Source organism: Primulina eburnea, chromosome 3 (genome assembly GCF_022965805.1).
Source record: "Primulina eburnea isolate SZY01 chromosome 3, ASM2296580v1, whole genome shotgun sequence".
Classification (NCBI taxonomy): Eukaryota; Viridiplantae; Streptophyta; class Magnoliopsida; order Lamiales; family Gesneriaceae; genus Primulina; species Primulina eburnea.
In genome coordinates, this window is record NC_133103.1 from 12,806,012 (window position 1) to 12,823,831 (window position 17,820).

General features: G+C 34.6%; 2 protein-coding genes and 1 pseudogene across 3 annotated transcripts; 1 reads left to right on the forward strand and 2 right to left on the reverse strand.

Annotated features, from left to right (window-relative positions):
* Positions 1–339: 339 nt before the first annotated feature.
* Positions 340–2,611, reverse strand: LOC140826788 (ras-related protein RABB1b-like; annotated as a pseudogene).
* A 347-nt stretch (positions 2,612–2,958) lies between these two features.
* LOC140826541 (28 kDa ribonucleoprotein, chloroplastic-like) lies at positions 2,959–6,028 on the forward strand. Its single transcript, XM_073188925.1, has 4 exons — positions 2,959–3,469; positions 4,458–4,559; positions 5,289–5,573; positions 5,843–6,028. The coding sequence occupies exons 1-4, from the start codon at positions 3,086–3,088 to the stop codon at positions 5,903–5,905; spliced, it is 834 nt and encodes a 277-aa protein (XP_073045026.1). The 5' UTR covers positions 2,959–3,085; the 3' UTR covers positions 5,906–6,028.
* A 683-nt stretch (positions 6,029–6,711) lies between these two features.
* On the reverse strand, positions 6,712–14,298 carry LOC140826542 (uncharacterized). Of its 2 annotated transcripts, XM_073188926.1 has the most exons (8): positions 14,119–14,298; positions 12,842–12,928; positions 12,026–12,384; positions 11,427–11,573; positions 7,911–8,000; positions 7,745–7,803; positions 7,235–7,385; positions 6,712–7,152 (listed from the first exon to the last, which is right to left on the reverse strand). In XM_073188926.1, the coding sequence occupies exons 2-8, from the start codon at positions 12,903–12,905 to the stop codon at positions 7,087–7,089; spliced, it is 936 nt and encodes a 311-aa protein (XP_073045027.1). In that variant the 5' UTR covers positions 12,906–12,928; positions 14,119–14,298; the 3' UTR covers positions 6,712–7,086. The 2 variants fall into 2 exon arrangements, with proteins under 2 accessions (XP_073045027.1, XP_073045028.1); XM_073188927.1 differs by lacking the exon at positions 12,842–12,928 and having other exon boundaries at positions 14,119–14,297.
* Between the last annotated feature and the right edge of the window lie 3,522 nt (positions 14,299–17,820).

Here is a 17,820-nt window from a genome sequence, read left to right on the forward strand (position 1 = left end):
TAAAAAAATATTACTTTTTTATTCTAAGAGTATTACTTTTTAAGGTTAATATCTGTAAAGTCGACTAGTCTCACATATAAAGATTCGTAAGACCATCTAACAAAAAAACATACTCTGAGAAAAACCCTCATGAGATATCACCCCACACTCTGTAAAAAGCTAATACGGATATTGTATGGCTCCATATAACATGAGATATTGATATAATCTTGGAGAACCTTGCCATTTTTCTTAGAGAACATTATTATTTTTTAGAGCGTTTTCCTGAAATTTGAAAGAATACAATGCACACATTCCTACTCTACAAGCCTAAGCTCAAGAAAACCATTACTAGCATGATGAGAAAATGGGTAACATTCATCTATATCACATATAGCAGCATCACAGGCATCTTTCTGGGTGCGGAAGTAAATCCATTAAATTTTGCAATTCATACAAATGCAATATACATTAATTCACAATTCTATATTAATCTATCTACAATTAATTGCAACATCCACCTCTTTGAGCAACTACTCCATCTCTCCCTCCTGCCGGACCTTGAGGCCGCCCATACCCAATCTTGATGCCAGATGACTGCAGTTTCACCTCAAATGTTTAATCTTAGATAGATTTCCCAAAAAACAAGTATAGAGACCAACTATCTAAGTCCCCCGCAAAATGCATTTCATGATAATGATAATAATATTGAGTTCATACTGGTACAATTAGGTATGTCGTCCACATGTCTAGGCTGCTACAACAGAAGCCATAAGACTGCTACGATTCCATCAATTATTATAAAATTTCTGCAGATGCATTAAGGAATAATCATGTAAAAATGATCGTTTATCCAGCAAGTTAAACAGATCGATGGCCAACCTTAAATATTTTAGCAGCTTGAAACAAGGGGTAGCATTAAGTGTTGTTAATATGGTTGTGCCAGCTTATGTGATAACACCATTTAAGGCAGAATAAATATCTGGGCCCTTACCTCGTTAGATACATCAAAGACACCTTCCTGGATCTTCTGAAGTATCTTTGCCGCAGTCTTTGTGAATGCCTGTGATGCACCAGATACATTACATTACATAGGTAAAAATGTGAGAAAAAATTGCACAAAATGTAGGAGATTAGGAGCCCAATCAACAAACATGAGTTAATTAGATTGGATTTTGTTCAAAATAGCACCTCCTCCACGTTTTGCGCTGTTCTTGCAGATGCCTCCAAGAACAGTAGTCCATTTTCTTTGGCAAACTGTTCCCCCTCTTCTTTGCTAATAGCTTTTCAGCTAGCAAGATCACTTTTATTCCCTACAAGCATGATTTTCATATTTGGGTTTGCATGCTGCCGAGCATCTTCCAGCCATCTTGCAAGATGATTAAATGTCTCTCTCCTAGACATTAAAACACATTCCCGAAATTAGAAAAAAACACCAGTAAAGTAAAAGATTTGAACACAAGCGTGTACACAAAACAAAATCAATCCCCTGATCATTTGTAAGCATAGCATACGTTACCATGAGCTTGATGCAAGCACAAGATCAGTCCGTGGGAAAACTACGATACCTGGTGATGTCATAAACTAGAAGTGCACCAGCTGCTCCTCCGTAATAAGATCTAGTAATGGATCTAAAGGATTCTTGGCCAGCCTGGAAGAAGGAAAAGATCCTCAATTACATGACATAAAACAAGAAATTTCATTGGGAAGAAGCTGTAATTCATTGTCAAAAGGATAAACAAACACAACAAATGAACAAAATGCGTGAATTTTTGTTAGATTTTGGATATAGGAGAATCGGAGCATGAGCAAAAACTTGAATTAGCATAAAGTAATTGTGAACTGAACATATTTAATGAAAACTGTCGCTAAAACTAATCTATTCAATCTTTCTGATTTCTGTGAGTTCGGAAGTCATCCAACAGCCAAACATATAGAAAATTGATGTATATAAACTACAAGCCATGAGATTCTTTACCAATGTGTAACCTCTTGAGGACGAAAGGACTAGATTACTAGATTGGGGATGCAAGTGGCTCAAATGTTTCGGTTGCACATGAATACATGATGCTTCATCCTATTGATTATTAACTCACATGAAACAAACTTTGGATGAACTTAATTACACTAATAATTTTAAATTCACTTAATTTTGTTAATTGTCCCACGTCGGTTGGATAAATAATCTGGGAGTTGTATATATAGTCTTGGACAATCCTCCCCTCTTGAGCTAGCTTTTGGGGTTGAGTTAGGTCAAAGTTCCAATCTTAACATGGTATCAGAACTCGTATTCCACCGTTATGTGTTTATGTTTGGTGTGTAGGATAGGAAAGATAAATTTTACATTTTTTGTTGTTAAGACAAAAATACCCTAAACTAACATCGATGACAATTTGGTATATAAAATGATATTTGTAGCAATGTTCTCAAAATCATGTGGGTAGAATGGTAATTTATGTTATATTTTAGAAATTGGATTCTCAATCCTCCCAAAACAATGAGATGTCTTTTCACCAAATAAGTTTTTTTTATCATGGACTTCTTGATTAATTGAACCCATAAAAAATAAGACAAACATGGGTTTAACAATCTATCATTTGCTTATCATTCATACCAAACATACCCTTAGCATAAAAAGTAATATTTTCTTATGGATGACACAAATAAGAGATTTGTCTCATAAAATACGACAAATGAAACCGTCTCACACAAATTTTTACATTTTATATAACTTTCGAAATCGCTCTTGCTAACTTTAACTTTTAACATGCTCAAGATAAATCCAAAAAATCGAAAATAACTTTTAATAATAAACTACACTGGACAAATTATATATAACACATTAAGCAGATAAACCAAAATGAAAATGTCCATATATATTCTTCAACTCCTCAGGAGAAAAAGAGTCCAGGTATAAATGCTACAATTGGACAGACATAAAGTGGGCACGGTAGTGTTCTCTAAAATGGACCGGACTGTAGAATTTGCTAAACGAATCTATTGGACCCGGCCCAGTCCGACACCGAGGGTGAGCTCTCAATTTCCTGGCGATTATCGCGGTTCAAGATTTCTTATCTGTAAGTTTCCCCTGTCTGTCTCAGAGACGATGACGTCTGCAAATGCCCCTCATCTGAAATTGCTCGAATGCTGCGGTGCCACCACCTTGCGCAGAATTCATCTCACCACATCCACCCCACCCCCATCTCTCAGGCAAATCCACAGTTCGACGACATGGGCTTCACTCAAATCCAGGATTTTACCTTCAAAGTTTGTCCCATTAGTTGCGCAGACTTCAGACTGGGCTCAACAAGAAGAAGAGGAGGAGGAGGAGGAGGAGAGCGTGGAAAGTGATGGCGGAGGTTTGGAGGAGGATTCTTACTCTGAGCCTTCTGAGGAGGCTAAGCTCTTCGTCGGGAATCTGCCCTATGATGTTGACAGTGAAAAATTAGCTCAGTTGTTTGATCGAGCTGGTGTTGTGGAGATTTCTGAGGTATAAAGATTCTGCCTTTGAGCTTTATGTTTGTTTTCGTGGCCTAGTTTTTCTTTGGAATTGCTATGGATTTTCTTAGTTTTTACTAGGCACTGATGCTAAAACCACACGTGAAAAATGGATGAGCTCAAATCTGTTATGGTTTTAAATTGATAGCTGAAAAGCTTCTGACTAATTTCTCATGGTATGCGTGAACCTAAAGCCTCTGTGCATTAAATTAGGGGCAAAACCTGGAATGTTGTTTTAAGTTTAATAAAAAAAATTATAGAATGTTGTTTTGAATTTGATTAACCATAAACATGTTTCACTTTGTCTCTAAAAATGTTTCAAATCCCGACGAGCAATCAAATATTTATGTTTTGTTATACTGAGAATAATTGTCAACTTTGAAAACTCTAACTTGTGGTAATTTTATGCATAGATGGAAAAAATGCTTGAACCAAAAAAAGGGCTTCATAGCTATCAATTTGAAACATAGGATGTTTAGCTTATCAATTTTTTCAAGCGGGCAGTAGATTGTCTATAATGTATCGGGGTGTAGTATGTGCAATTTACCTATTTATTTGAGTTTGTGCATGGATGAGCCTATCATAGACAATTAGACATCCCTTGGTTAAATTTGATATTTCTTAAAAACCCGATCTCGCTTTTCCGGTTTGTGAAATTTCCCCTCAAGCCATAGCATGCTGTTTGTGGGTTCATTTCAAGAAATCTGAACTCTGGTGGCAAGAAAACCATTTTGGAACCTTGACTCTTGGCCACCTGTCGGCATAATCCTTGCTATATTTCATTCTAATGAGACAGTAAAATTGAGTTGCAATTACAATTACAATATCTAGAAAACAGAATAAAGGTAGTAAAAAAATTTCAAAAGGACTGATATGCTTAAAACATGTTATCTTTCTTGCTCTGTTCTGTGGTTATGGAGGTGAAACTGTGAGTATCCTGAAAAAATTGAGTGTGCCCTTATAAGTTCATGTCAATGTAGGTTATTTATAATAGGCAGACAGATCAAAGTCGAGGATTTGGATTTGTGACTATGAGTACTGTGGAAGAAGCTGAAAAGGCCGTCGAGATGTTCAATGGTTATGTAAGTTTTTTTGATTGCTCATTGATTCGTTTTGTTTCCCCAATTTCCAACTAAGATTCGACATGGTGGGGCGTATGAACTTGGCAACTTGCTCTTGGCAGCTGTATCAAACTTTTGAAGCATCCTGCTTTAGTTTAGAATCCTAATAATGGGTTATACATATACATATTCATGGAAAAATTGCATTCTTTTGTCTATTATTGAAGTATTGAACATTAGCCCCAAGCATTCAAGTATTTGTCAAGTACTTGATTCTGTATGATTTTTTGATCTATTCAGCATTCACCTAGTGGTTCCCTGATATCTTGTAGACATTCTTTTGGTTTAATTACAAATTTTAAAGTGGGTTTGGATTTATAGGCACATTTGAATCAGTTCGATATTTGAATGATATTATATTTTTTAAAAGAGATTGAAGTAGATGGGTAAGTATTTTTATTTTGTGTTTCTATAAAATCAGTAATATCTATTTCTTTTAAGCCTTAAAAAAGCCTTAGAAGCTCACCCAGATATAAAAAAAAAAACTACTTAAAAGTGCTTCTTTTACCATAAAAGAATTTTTTAAAAAAAGTTTTTGGCTTCCAATCACACTTTGAACTTCATATATCTGATTCTTTGAGAAGTTCTATACTCTCTTCATTGTATATGATTTTCTATGTACTTAATTTGGTGTGTTGATTTATAGAAATGATTATGTCAAGTGATTTAATGGATCCTGTCATGCTTTAGGATATAAATGGAAGAGTTCTAACCGTAAATAAGGCTGCACCTAGAGGTTCACAGCCCGAAAGGAGTCCTAGACTCGTTGAGCGTGCTTCGTTCAGAATGTATGTTGGTAACTTGCCATGGCAAGTGGATAATGCTAAGTTGGAGGAGGTGTTTAGTGAACACGGAAAAGTGGTTGATGCTCGTGTAGTGTATGATCGAGAGACTGGTCGATCACGTGGATTTGGTTTCGTAACGATGTCAACTGAGACAGAACTCAATGACGCTATAGCTGCTCTAGATGGACAGGTAATTGTTATGTTCTCACATTTATGAGTATAATTTTGCTTTCAATCTGAAGTTTGTAATTCTTGTAGTAAGAAAAAATATCTAAGATTAACATCGAAAGATCCCTTCAAATGGAGCCCATTATATCGTACTCAATCAAACTTCAGGGTTCAACCCTGTTTTGCATAACTCGATTAGCTCGCCTAGACATAACTAAATTGATATTAACTATATACTGTCATATGAAATTTAAAGCTTCTAACTTAGTCGAGTGTACTTCTGTGGTGCAGAGTTTGGGAGGCAGGGCAATTAGAGTGAATATTGCTGAAGAAAGGCCCAGACGCTCCTTCTGATTCAAATATTTTACACTTGCTTGGTACATAATTTGTGATTTTTTTCTCAATACACCTTACGAGACTTGAGATTTTAATCCCATATTACACCCTATTCCTTGAAAAAAAAAAATCAGTTCTCAATTGCTTAATCCCATATTACACCCTATATATTTTAGTCAGACGAAGTGTGGACAAAATAATATGCGAAATGCAACGAAGACCAATCTTGATACCCTGAGCTTATACTCTCGGCACTTGTCAACGAATGTCGAAAACTTCTCATACCTAAATTTTCAGCAGCGAGCATTTTTAGAATTATTGACACATTTGGAAGGATGCCTTGTGGATTGGTTCTCGAGGCGAAAAATTTCTTTCAAACAGATGAAAACTGAGTTTTATCTACAAAATTATTTTAAAACTCATATTGCATCGCCTTGAATTATTAAGTCACCCCCCAAGCCTTGTGCTCATGTACTCCCTCAATGGATTTACTAATGCCCAAAACTCCTGTCTTTGAACAGCCATGCGCATGTTATCCGTACATGTTTAAACCAGAAAGCCAGAGATAAGCCGGAAAATAAAAATGGGTTTCAAGTATAAAGTTACGAGGTGAGGAGTGACCAAAATCTTTAAAAAAAGTAACAAGTTAGAGCTCCTGCCTTTAATATGTAGAATAACATGTTAGCAAAATTCCAAGTTCTTTTTTTTTTCAAAGAATTGTATGTGCAATCCACAGAACAGATACCATGTATAGTTGACGCACCATCGTGGCCACAGACTACAGAAGAACAAATATCCGTGAGGTAAAAAACAATGATACAAAATGAACGAACTCAGCACTTTCTAACTTCTGTTTATCCTTGTACCGTGGGGATGTCTCAGAAGTACAACTTCGCAAAGGCTGTTCACCCAGTAGGGGTTCTTGCGGAACAGGTTTGGTTAAAGCTATAACAACAATATGGCAAAGAAAGTAGAAGTCTTCACAAAAGATGGTTTACAAAAGCTGCTTATTTTTCTTTTTTGGACATACAAATGAGGAAACCTCACACACCATTTCAAAATTGTGAGGATGTTAAGTACCAAGTCTGCATTCAACTATTTGCACTTTCCATGCATCCAGTTAACATGTTTAGGCCTCTTTACCATGTATACCTGTCGCATAGAAGACTCGTCTACAAGCGCTTCAACGAGATTTATCATCATGATGTCTTAGCCTTTTCAATTGCAGAAACATAAAAATATAATCTCCACAACGTGATTTGGTCCTGCGCATCGGAAATGCTCCACAATTAGCTTTTTACAGAAGGGTAAATTGAAATGAGCATGAATCTGTCTTATGTTATCTACCTCACTATCCAGATCAAAATAAACCTCAGTGCACAAATCTTTCCTTGATGTTTTACTATGTCCAAGTATTTCCACAACACGGTCCACATTTCTTGGAGGGAGTTCCTTAATCCTTCTGCAAAGTTGTTGCTTTTCATTAGGCGTCATTGGCCTGTTGGTTAAAATTTGGACAAGTGAGCTTTACATGCATAAAAACCAGTCAATCATCACACTCCAAAGACGTCAGCTTTGTAAACTCAACTTTCTACAAGTGAAATTAGCACCAAAATGATTTTTCAGTCTGTAACTATAGCATTTAACATAAGGAAATTATGTTAAAACTAATACTTGTAAAGTATTACAGTAAAAAACCATTTTAACTTGAAATAGATAGTTTTATTGAAAGAAGGGAAGAGTGTTTTAAGAAAAATAATTTTTCTGGATAACAATTCTCTTTTAGGAGCTTCTCTGCAGCAAAAAGAGAAGTCCGTGTTAAATCATAAAGAATGATCCGGCCAAATTGTCATGTACCTGCAAGTTGTCATCGCAGCATTCAGAAGTTCTTCAAGTTTCTGCTCCATGTGCTGTAACTGCGAAGTGAATTCGAGTAGCATTCAACAATAAAGGTTTCAAGATATAAACAATATTGACCTGAAGAAAAAAATTGGGAAAACAAGTTACTAGACGTCAAAATTACCATGGAAAAAAATTCAGCAGAATGTGTGTTCATCACTTCCTCGACCTTAGTGCTATCATACTCCAAAATTAATTTAATATCATTATCAACCTGGAAAAACACGTACTTGAGATCAGTATGATTTTCATGGATAGATCTTGTTTGATAGAAAAAAATATTTTTAAAATTTGACACTTGGTGCAATAATATTTCCAATCAATCGCCTACGAATGAGCTACAAGACACGAATATACTTTTCTTATTTCTTCATTTTCTTTATCAGCTTCGTGATCAGGGCACGTAATTGACCTCTCCTTCAGGTACATTGTCAATTTAAGCCCATACACATTGCAGAGAGATGGGGAAAACAAGTGTCAAACTAGACTAGGAGTTTAGGACTTGAATGAAAATCTATGTCCTCAAGGCGTTCATAGCCCAACACACGACAGAAAGTAAATTTCTCCAATATAGCAAAATCCACCATGTATAATGTCAAAAGTAATGCACCAAGTCATGTGCAAAGGCAGCATACATTAACTGCTCATCTAAATGATGTTCATATGTTAATTAACTATATAAAAGTCTGCTAGCAATCTCTCCATTCCCTAAACCATATTTATACAAAATAACCTCACTATTGGAAAACAATGTGGAATCTTTAAAACATCTTTTAACTAAAACAATTCAAGTCAAATTGCCAGAACAAAATGACATGAAACGGAGTCAATTCTTTCAATCAGGTACAACTGGATTTAGTTGCAGCAGCAATGCTGAAAATTCTTGAACAGTATACAATATATCCGAAAATTGTTGATGATATAAAATGCATCAGTTCACATTAACCTCAAACTAGATGTAGTATTTGTGATCTGTAAATTGGATGGTATTTAATAGCTAAAACAAAAACAGATCAACTTATTTCAAAATCGCATCGTTTCAGAAAAACATATTTAGCATACAAGCTACATTATATGTGTCAATAAATTTAAAAGTAATAAGTAGTGTCTTTTAGGGAGTGGGATTAAACCACCTCGCGCAAATCGCAACCCCTATGCCAATCCACCTGGTGACAATAAAGACACAAACGTAATAACAACCACCAAGATCTCGAAACCCAACACATGGGGGCTTAATTCTTCAAAGGTTTGTAAATCCACCAGCGAACTAGACACCTCGACAGGCTAATAGGTACCAGGATCTAGTGTGCCAACTTCTGATGGGAAACCAAACCCTAAGGACAAACAAAAGTGGCTGAAAAAGTTCGAGAATCACCTCAAACTGATGGAGGTATCTCAAAAGATAAAGGTAGAACTGACAGTAACGTTCTCAGTCGGTGAAAAGCCCAGTGGTGGTATGTCGTCTTCGATGGAGCAAACAGGACCTATCATATGGCAAATGTTGTGCAACACTTTCTTAAAGCACTACTCCCAAACTGCTATGCAACTCCAAAAGCTATCACAATAAGAGAAATTGACATAAATCCTTGGGATGTCAGTTTTGGAATATTTCTCCAAGTTTCATTTACTCAATGGTGCATGAGATATTGAAGATTCATCGCTTCACTAGACTCTAGAGGATTATCCAATCGAATCAATCTGCCCTTGCAGTATACAAAGCAAAGAATTTTGAGGATTTGTTGGGAAATTGACATTAAGCATCGCAAAGAAAGATGACAGGCTAAAACGATCCTCACCCAATCAAAATTCCAATAGCAGATAGTTTTAAAAGGTCAAACCCTTCCAACAATCAACCCAAGGGACCCCCACCTCCTTCGGCTAACTGTGGAAGCAAAGTGTGTCGTGTTCACAAATTGACATGCTACGGAGAATGACATAGACATAGTGGGAGATTACTTCAAAGGTTGGCAATATGGGCATCCGATTGTCTCTGCAAGACAAGTCGAGCAAGGATGCAACTACGAGCAAGCAAGCCCTCACCACTGGAGTGCTCGCATATATATATATATATATATATATATATATATGTATATATATATATATATATATGTATATATATATATATATATATATATATATATATATATATCAAAGCAAAACTAAAGAACAAAAGTCCCTTTTGTCAGCTTCTAAAACCTAGAAGGCGATATTGCCAACATTTGATAACATGTGAATGTTTTAATGTATTGTGATTGAGACTGAGAGATGATGTTGCAATATGATAAGTATACTACATACCTTTTGTTTGATTGAGAGAGAGAGAGAGATTAAACATTCGAGTGATAACCGACGGCTCATCAGTCAAATGTTTGAGGTTTAAACAGATTTTTATTGCGGTGTTGAATGTTAAATGAGTCGATGAAAGTTGATTGTCGAAAATTAGCAATGGAATTAGAATAGCTCGAGTTAATATATTAAATAGAGTAGGAAAACACGTCATTTCATGAATATATCATAATTCAATCACATAAACTAAAAACTTATTAAGATATAAAGTCCCCAAATCTTGATAGTCCTTTTTTTTTATAGGAAACTTAAAATCTTGATAGTCCTCATGTAATAGATATTCCTTTTTGATCCTTAACTTGTTTTGTTATAAATTCTTTATTTAACTTTATTTCATTATTAACTTGATTTTCAAAGGTTAATAGCGTGAATCATATCTGCATTTGGTATTCGATGGCTTGCTACTTAGTCAAGTGGAAGAACCCTTAACTTTAGAGATGTCAAAATGGGATAGGCCATTAACTAAGTAGCAAGCCATCGAATACAATGTGGTATTCGACATTGTATTCGATGGCTTGCTACTTAGTTAAGTGGAAGAACCCACAACTAAAATTAGAATAGCTCGAGATAGTATATTAAATAAATTAGTAAAACACGTCATCTCGTGAATATCTCAGAATTCAATCACATAAACTAAAAATTATTAAGATATAAGTCCCAACTGTTGATAGTCCTCGTGTAATAGATATTCCTTTGTGATCCTTAACTTGTTTTGTTATAAATTATTTATTTAACTTTATTTCATTATTGACTTGATTTTCAAAGGTTAATAGCGTGAGTCATATCTGCATTTGGCATTCGATGGCTTGCTACTCAGTCAAGTGGAAGAACCCTTGACTTTAGAGTTAAGGTTTTAGCAACCCATTTGGAAGTTCGTCAAAATGGATTAGATCGTTAGGTTATGGGTTAAGACGGGTTGGGTCGGGTTGGCCCGCCGTTTGTTAAAAAAATTAAAAATATATCATCCATATCAAAGTATGTCCAATAAATTTACCAACAAATCATTGCGATTTTAATTTTTAATTATCTTTATCTTTGTGTATTTATATGCAAATACTTAAGATAGTACTAGTAAACCAACTTTATTGGGTGAAGGAACAAATATCCTGGAGATCATTAATAAGGAGAAGGACGTCCTGGGTTGACATTTTTACTTAACTTCATCACTAGGACAAAGTTGACACTGTATATTAACAGTTAAATCGTGTTATTATGCATCTGTATTTATAATATTCTGGAGTTTAAAAGGAAGCACTTCACATTCCCATAAAGCAGTATTAAGGAAGATGCTCACCAAAGAAGAAGGTAATGCTTTGAGCTTCTTGTTTGCGTGTATTGATTCATCAATGTTCTGTGACAATCCAATAGAGCTTGATCGAAGACTATCTTTATACCTCAAACAGGATCGTAGTCGGCATAGTGATAATACAGGATTTATTAACTGCAATTCAAACAAATAAGATCCAAAAAAATTGTTAAACAAGTTTAGACATTTTAATTGGCAAAATAAACCCTCTTTTATAAGTTCGCGTTTAGTGTTCATCTTCCATTTTTAGATGGACTAGAAGTAATATATAATTTAAACTATTAGGTTGACACCAACTACTTTTTTTTTATTACCTAACTAGGGGAAGGGGAGACTCGAACTCGAGTCATCACAAGGGGAAGAGGGTGAGACACAAACTAATTTAAAGCAACAACAGTTATAAGAATAAAGTGATATTCAAGCATCAGACTTTTTGAACAATAGATCTTAGACGGCCCAATCCAAACTTTTATGCACAATCCACAATAAAACAAAAGAAGCCCTAGGGCAATCATCTGCTTAAATCCCATCTATTAGTTAAGAGAGAATGTCCATGTATAAAGTTATGGACGACATTTGGGAAATACCTCGTCAACTTCCCGTGAAAGAGTAAACACACTTTGCTGAAGCAATATTTTCAATCTTTCCTTTTTAAACTCTGGAAGTAAAGCTCCTGCTCCGTTAAAATACAACGAAGTAGAACCATTAAAAATGTTTTTTTCTTTGATCGGGCAACTATTTTTAGTTATGCCCTTTTCACTACCCACTCTGTTAATGTTTCCAGCTATGTAAGATCTGTTCTGTAGAAAAGGCACTAGATCGTCATCTTGGGCCAATAATTCAGCTACCTCACTTGTCCAGAGACCAAATAAATCCAATCCCATACTTATGTTTGCCCACGTAGCTCCTACACGTCCACAATTTTCTGACATGACACCAGTTTCCTCTGCATAATAAAAAAAAAAAGTTTTTAAGGATGAGGAAGTGCATGCATAAGGATCATTAGAATCACGATAAAGATTAAGAGAATGTATGCAAAAGATTATATATGCAAAAGATTATACTTTTGTAGAAGTTGTTAAACTTATAGAACATGAAAAAATGAGAAAAATCATAACTGGATGGTGTTTGAAATAAAAGTGAAAACTGGAATTTTTTTAAGTTAAACAAAAAAATCACTTTTGAAAAATCAGAATAAGCATATGACAAGCTGTGAGAATTTAATTACATTGAGAAAAAAACAAAAGTAAAATCTGGGGTTTAAGAAAAACCAAAACCGATTTTTTTAATTGATTGCAAACATTCCCTAAATACAAATACAAGCATAAGTGCGGTATGAGCTAGTTCACACAAGAGTGCACACTACAACGGGCTAAATGGATAGTTGAAACAGATTCATTCACCACAATTCAGGCCATCAGAAGTCATACTCCTTTTCCAATTGGATACCCCAATTGCTGAAACCATTAGCAGCCTATGCTCAAGCAGCCCTAGAATACCATACTCTATCGTTCGGGAGGAGCTAATCAAGTGGCTCATGAACTTGCAAGAAGAAGCTTACAATATGGAGGCAATTTGGTTTATTTAATGCAATACCCTTGTTTTTCGAAAAAAGTTGTACTTCATGACTTGTTGTCTTGTTAATGATATTAACTATTTCTTCAAAAAAAATCCATCTAACATCCGCTAAAATAACTAATATATTATGAAATAGATATACCTTTAACATCCATAAGATATACATAAGATGTGGTAGAAATTGTGCTATTTGGACAAAAATACAAACAACAAAACCCCTAGCTCGGTGAAGACATATATCTCGGAAATCGGATTTGATGAAATTTGGATTTATAAACATTATATCATCCGTTTGGCGAGAAACGTTGGAAGATAAATGTTTAAGCCTTAGTTGGGCAAAGACAAAATATATAGAAGTTAAGTTTAGCAATATTACAAGCAGGGAGGCCGTAGTTAAAATAGGAGATGTCGAATTACCAACTAGTGAAACATTTAACTATCTATGATCATTCACAAAAGGATAGAGAGTTGATAAGTAGTGTTTATCACATACAATAAGTGGAGAAGTGCATCTGCTATTTTGTGTGATCGCAAAGTACCTCTGAAACTCAAATAGAAATTTTACATAATAGCATTTAGGTCTGCTATATTACACCAATCCAAATACTGAGAAATAAAGCGAACACATGAACAAAAGATTACAGTCATAATGAGGTGAATGTTCGTTCATACAAAAATAAATAGGCTAAGATACGAATATATTAGAGAAAAAGTTGGAGTTGCGTAAAAATTATGAAAAATACCCTTTACATGACATGGGCCCATACAAAGTTAACTAACCGAAGCTCCAATTAAAAGACGTTAAATAAATTCGAAATCATGACTTCATCAAAATCTAACCTAAAATCAAAGATTGTGGATTTAAAACACATAAATTTGAAGACAAACCAAAATCATCAACATAGAATGTTTGGAACCAAAACTCATCAAATCCTTCAATCCGAATGAAATGGTATCAATAAATATTATAATCAAATATCTATAAGTACCTAATTAGAAGATCTACGTGAATTTGTTTTAAATAATGACAAAAACGGTCGATTTTATGTCCAGGATGAAGAAGAAAATTCGAAAAAGCAAAACAAAAAGTAGCGAGTCTTACCGTTGAACAAGCACTCTGGGGAAGAAGAAGAAGAAGAAAAAGAAAACTTTAATCTCGAAAGACTTCAGTTTCTGATTGTATTGGGACAAACCTCGTCGATTATTCGAACATCGCAAAACTAATTCACTGTCGGCGGCACACGCCAATGCAACTGAGCGATCTGCAAACCACCTTCAATAGCGAGAAGTTCAGCACACGTAATAGACTGGGGTTTATGTATTTAGTTAGCATTAGAGACTAATTTATTAATGGAATTTTTTTATAGAATAAAGAAGGAAAAATATGTTTTTTTTGTCACCGTAAATATAGATATTGGAGAAAATATGTTTGCAATGAAATGTCTTGAATCTCTTGATAGAAACTTGTCTTGCTAGGCTGCGTTTGGTTGGTCGAATTAGGTAGGATATATTATTTTATCACTCTTTATCCTGCGTTTGGTATGATTTTTATTTAACCAGCTCAATCCCTCCTATAAATGATTAGATTGTATTACGTGTGATTAAATAATACTTCATTTTTCCGTAGGATTATTAATCTCTCCTCTATCCCTACTCTCTTTTCAATTTTACCTTTCTTCCTTCACCGTTATTGAACCACCTCGGCAGCCGGACCGCCGCCGTCGCCCTTGTCGGACCGCCACCGCACCGCCGCCCTCGCCGCACCGCCGGACCTTCACCGGACCGTCTGCGCTGGACATTCGCAGGACCTCAACTGCACAGACGTCGTCGGACCTTCGCCGGACCGTCATCGTCGCCGTCGGACCGCCGACTCACCGCCGTCATCGGACTATCGGACCGCCGCCACCGGAGTGGAAGAACAAAAAAAGAGGAAGGGCGATTTTGTCCTTTCATGAAAAATTCCAAAATTATCCTACACTTAAAAATCATACCAAACATTCTACCATATATTACATTTCTACCACAATCATTTTCTTTATCATTTACATACTAATCATTAGTTTATTTTATCTTGCAACCAAACACAGCCAAAAAGTATATCAATTCCAAATATAGTAAAATCTTCTGTCTTGCTTCAATATAACAATTCCAAATATAATTAAATGTGTTGTAAATTAATTTAGAGATATCATAATTAATTGATAAAATTATAATTTATTAATTTAAATAGTATTTTTTTCAGATTCAACAAACATGAATTTGAAGGAAAAACAAACAACAATAGAATCATATTTCACTAAATTATTGTAGTTATGTTGGTAACTATAGAGAATTATTGATTTGTTGAATAAATGTATTTTGAAAGAAGAAAAAAAGTATCTTTTAATTTATCGAAATTATAGATTTAGCAAATTGGCTCAAGTTTGAATCAATAAAAAATATTATTTGAAAATAATAATTAATTTATTGAATCTTAATTTACATATATTATACTATCATTTATCTATTTAGCTATGGAGACCTGAACTATTTGCAGTAACATTGGAAGTATTCAAATATCATTAACTGAATAAATTTATATTTAAACTTATTCGCTGTTACTATCTTCAAATAGTCTCAAAACTTCAATACATATAAGTCAATATGTCTGTTATTTTGAAATCATAAATATGCTGATTGACTTTGTCTTTCTAAGATAAATTATTTCGGATAACATACTGTAAGAAGTTTTGTAGTAATTAATCGTTTAGAAATAATGTTTTCACAGTAACAACATTCATCGACGAATATGTGTGCACATTCCGAGCTCATTTTGTTATTCCTTCTTCAATTTATCTCGAAACTTTAGTAGGGGTGTTCAATTCGGTAAAACGAAAACGAACCGTAAAATCCGTTTTTAGCTCTTTTTGTTATTTGTCACCGTTCGGTTTCTAACGCATTTTTCGGTTTCGGTTGTTCGGTTTTTTTTAAAAAAAAACCGAAAAAACCGAAAAACCGAATATATGAAAATTATTTGTTTTTTTTATTATATTGTACTCCAAACATGTCCCAACTTAAAAATTAAAAATAGAACTTAAAAATAAACCAAACATGTCCCAACTTAGGTTTTGACATTCAAAATTTCAGCCGCAGTCGCACACCTTTGTTGAATTGTTGTGCTTGTGCCTTGCTTCACACATTTCCTTTTCAATAAACCAACAACACAAGTCTAGATTGGAGAAGAAGAAACATGTGTTGCTTTGGTAGTTCTCTGCTCTCTAATTTATATATCTCATATCTTTAATGTTATAGTTATTTTATTCTTTATCGGTTGATGATACTTGTTTTTAAATTTTTCTAGATTTTATCAATGATGGAAGAGATTCTTGCATTATTGCTATATAGTTGTGACTTGCAATCAGGTTTGTTAAGTTGATCTAATTTATATGAACTTATTCTTTTTATAATGTGTTGATATTTTAATTTCCATACACATGAGAATTTTTATTGCAAGAGTATAGCTATCAACCAAATATTAATAATTATCATTTTTTCCCTCTATTTATCGAATGTCAAAAGTTAGACAAAAACTTGTGTGAGCCGGTCTCACGGCTCGTATTTTGTGAGACGGATTTTTATTTGGGTAACCCATGAAAAAGTATTACTTTTTATGCTAAGAGTATTACTTTTAATTATGAATATGGGTAAGATTGACCCGTCTCACAGATTGAGATTCGTGAGACGGTCTCACATGAGACCTACTCCAAAAGTTATTGAAGATGATAGTACGAGTGCGACTCAAATATTTTACATCGTATAATAAATTATTTCGATCGATATGTAACGCTAATAGAAACACGAAACAAAAATGATAATTATTGGTTACGTTCTATAACTCCGCGATAATACACTACCATACTCACAGAAAATTTAGGGTTTGATTTCAGCAAGTGTCACTAGTCCAGACACAGGTTTCAAAATTGCCATAAACCTAAAATCACGAATAAGATTGTTAGAAGGGGGTCGGGAGGATGTCCCAGCATTGCCCCTCCGACGCTCAAGTCAGAGACTGAAGATATAAGTGGAGAGCAGTTAAGGGTGTTGCTGAAAAATAATATATTGAATAAATGAACTGAACAATCAAACCTGATATTTATAAGAGAATACATGAGCTCTTGAGGATCCTTCTACTTTAGTATAGGTCTTGGCCGGAGATGGACCAGAGATCCCAAATTTGACTTTGGGCCTAACTCTAGTGGGGCCATATATGAAGTATCACACTAACTTTCAACCATATGTTCACGAAAATCAAACACGTGATTTGAACTTCAATTCGTTTCTAAAACAAGACATAAGGATATATGATACTATGAACTAGATATTAAAATTGCTAGAAAAAAATAATGCCCTTGGATATCATGTTATTATTTTATGCTATATACAGTTTTTAAAATCAGTGAAGATAACTGACCAGATGCAAGAATCACTCGAAGTAGGACAAGTGTTGTAATATCGAGAGCTTGTCGCTCAAATTTCGAAGGGAATTTCCACAAAAATAATGGGCATGTGTGCCCAAATCTTTGGGTTATGGATCAAATAAAGTGTGTGAAAACAAATCCAGAATGGGGCAGGCCTGCATATTAAGTTAATCTAAAGTGAATAATTGATGTATCCAATATACTTTTAGAACATGGTGATCATGTCCAATCCTAACAAGAAAATAAACTAAGACATGTAAATGACCTTAAAAGGTACAAAACAGGATTAAATAATTTTGCCATTCGTCTTTTTGATGTTAGAGGCGGATAACTAAGGATACAAAGTG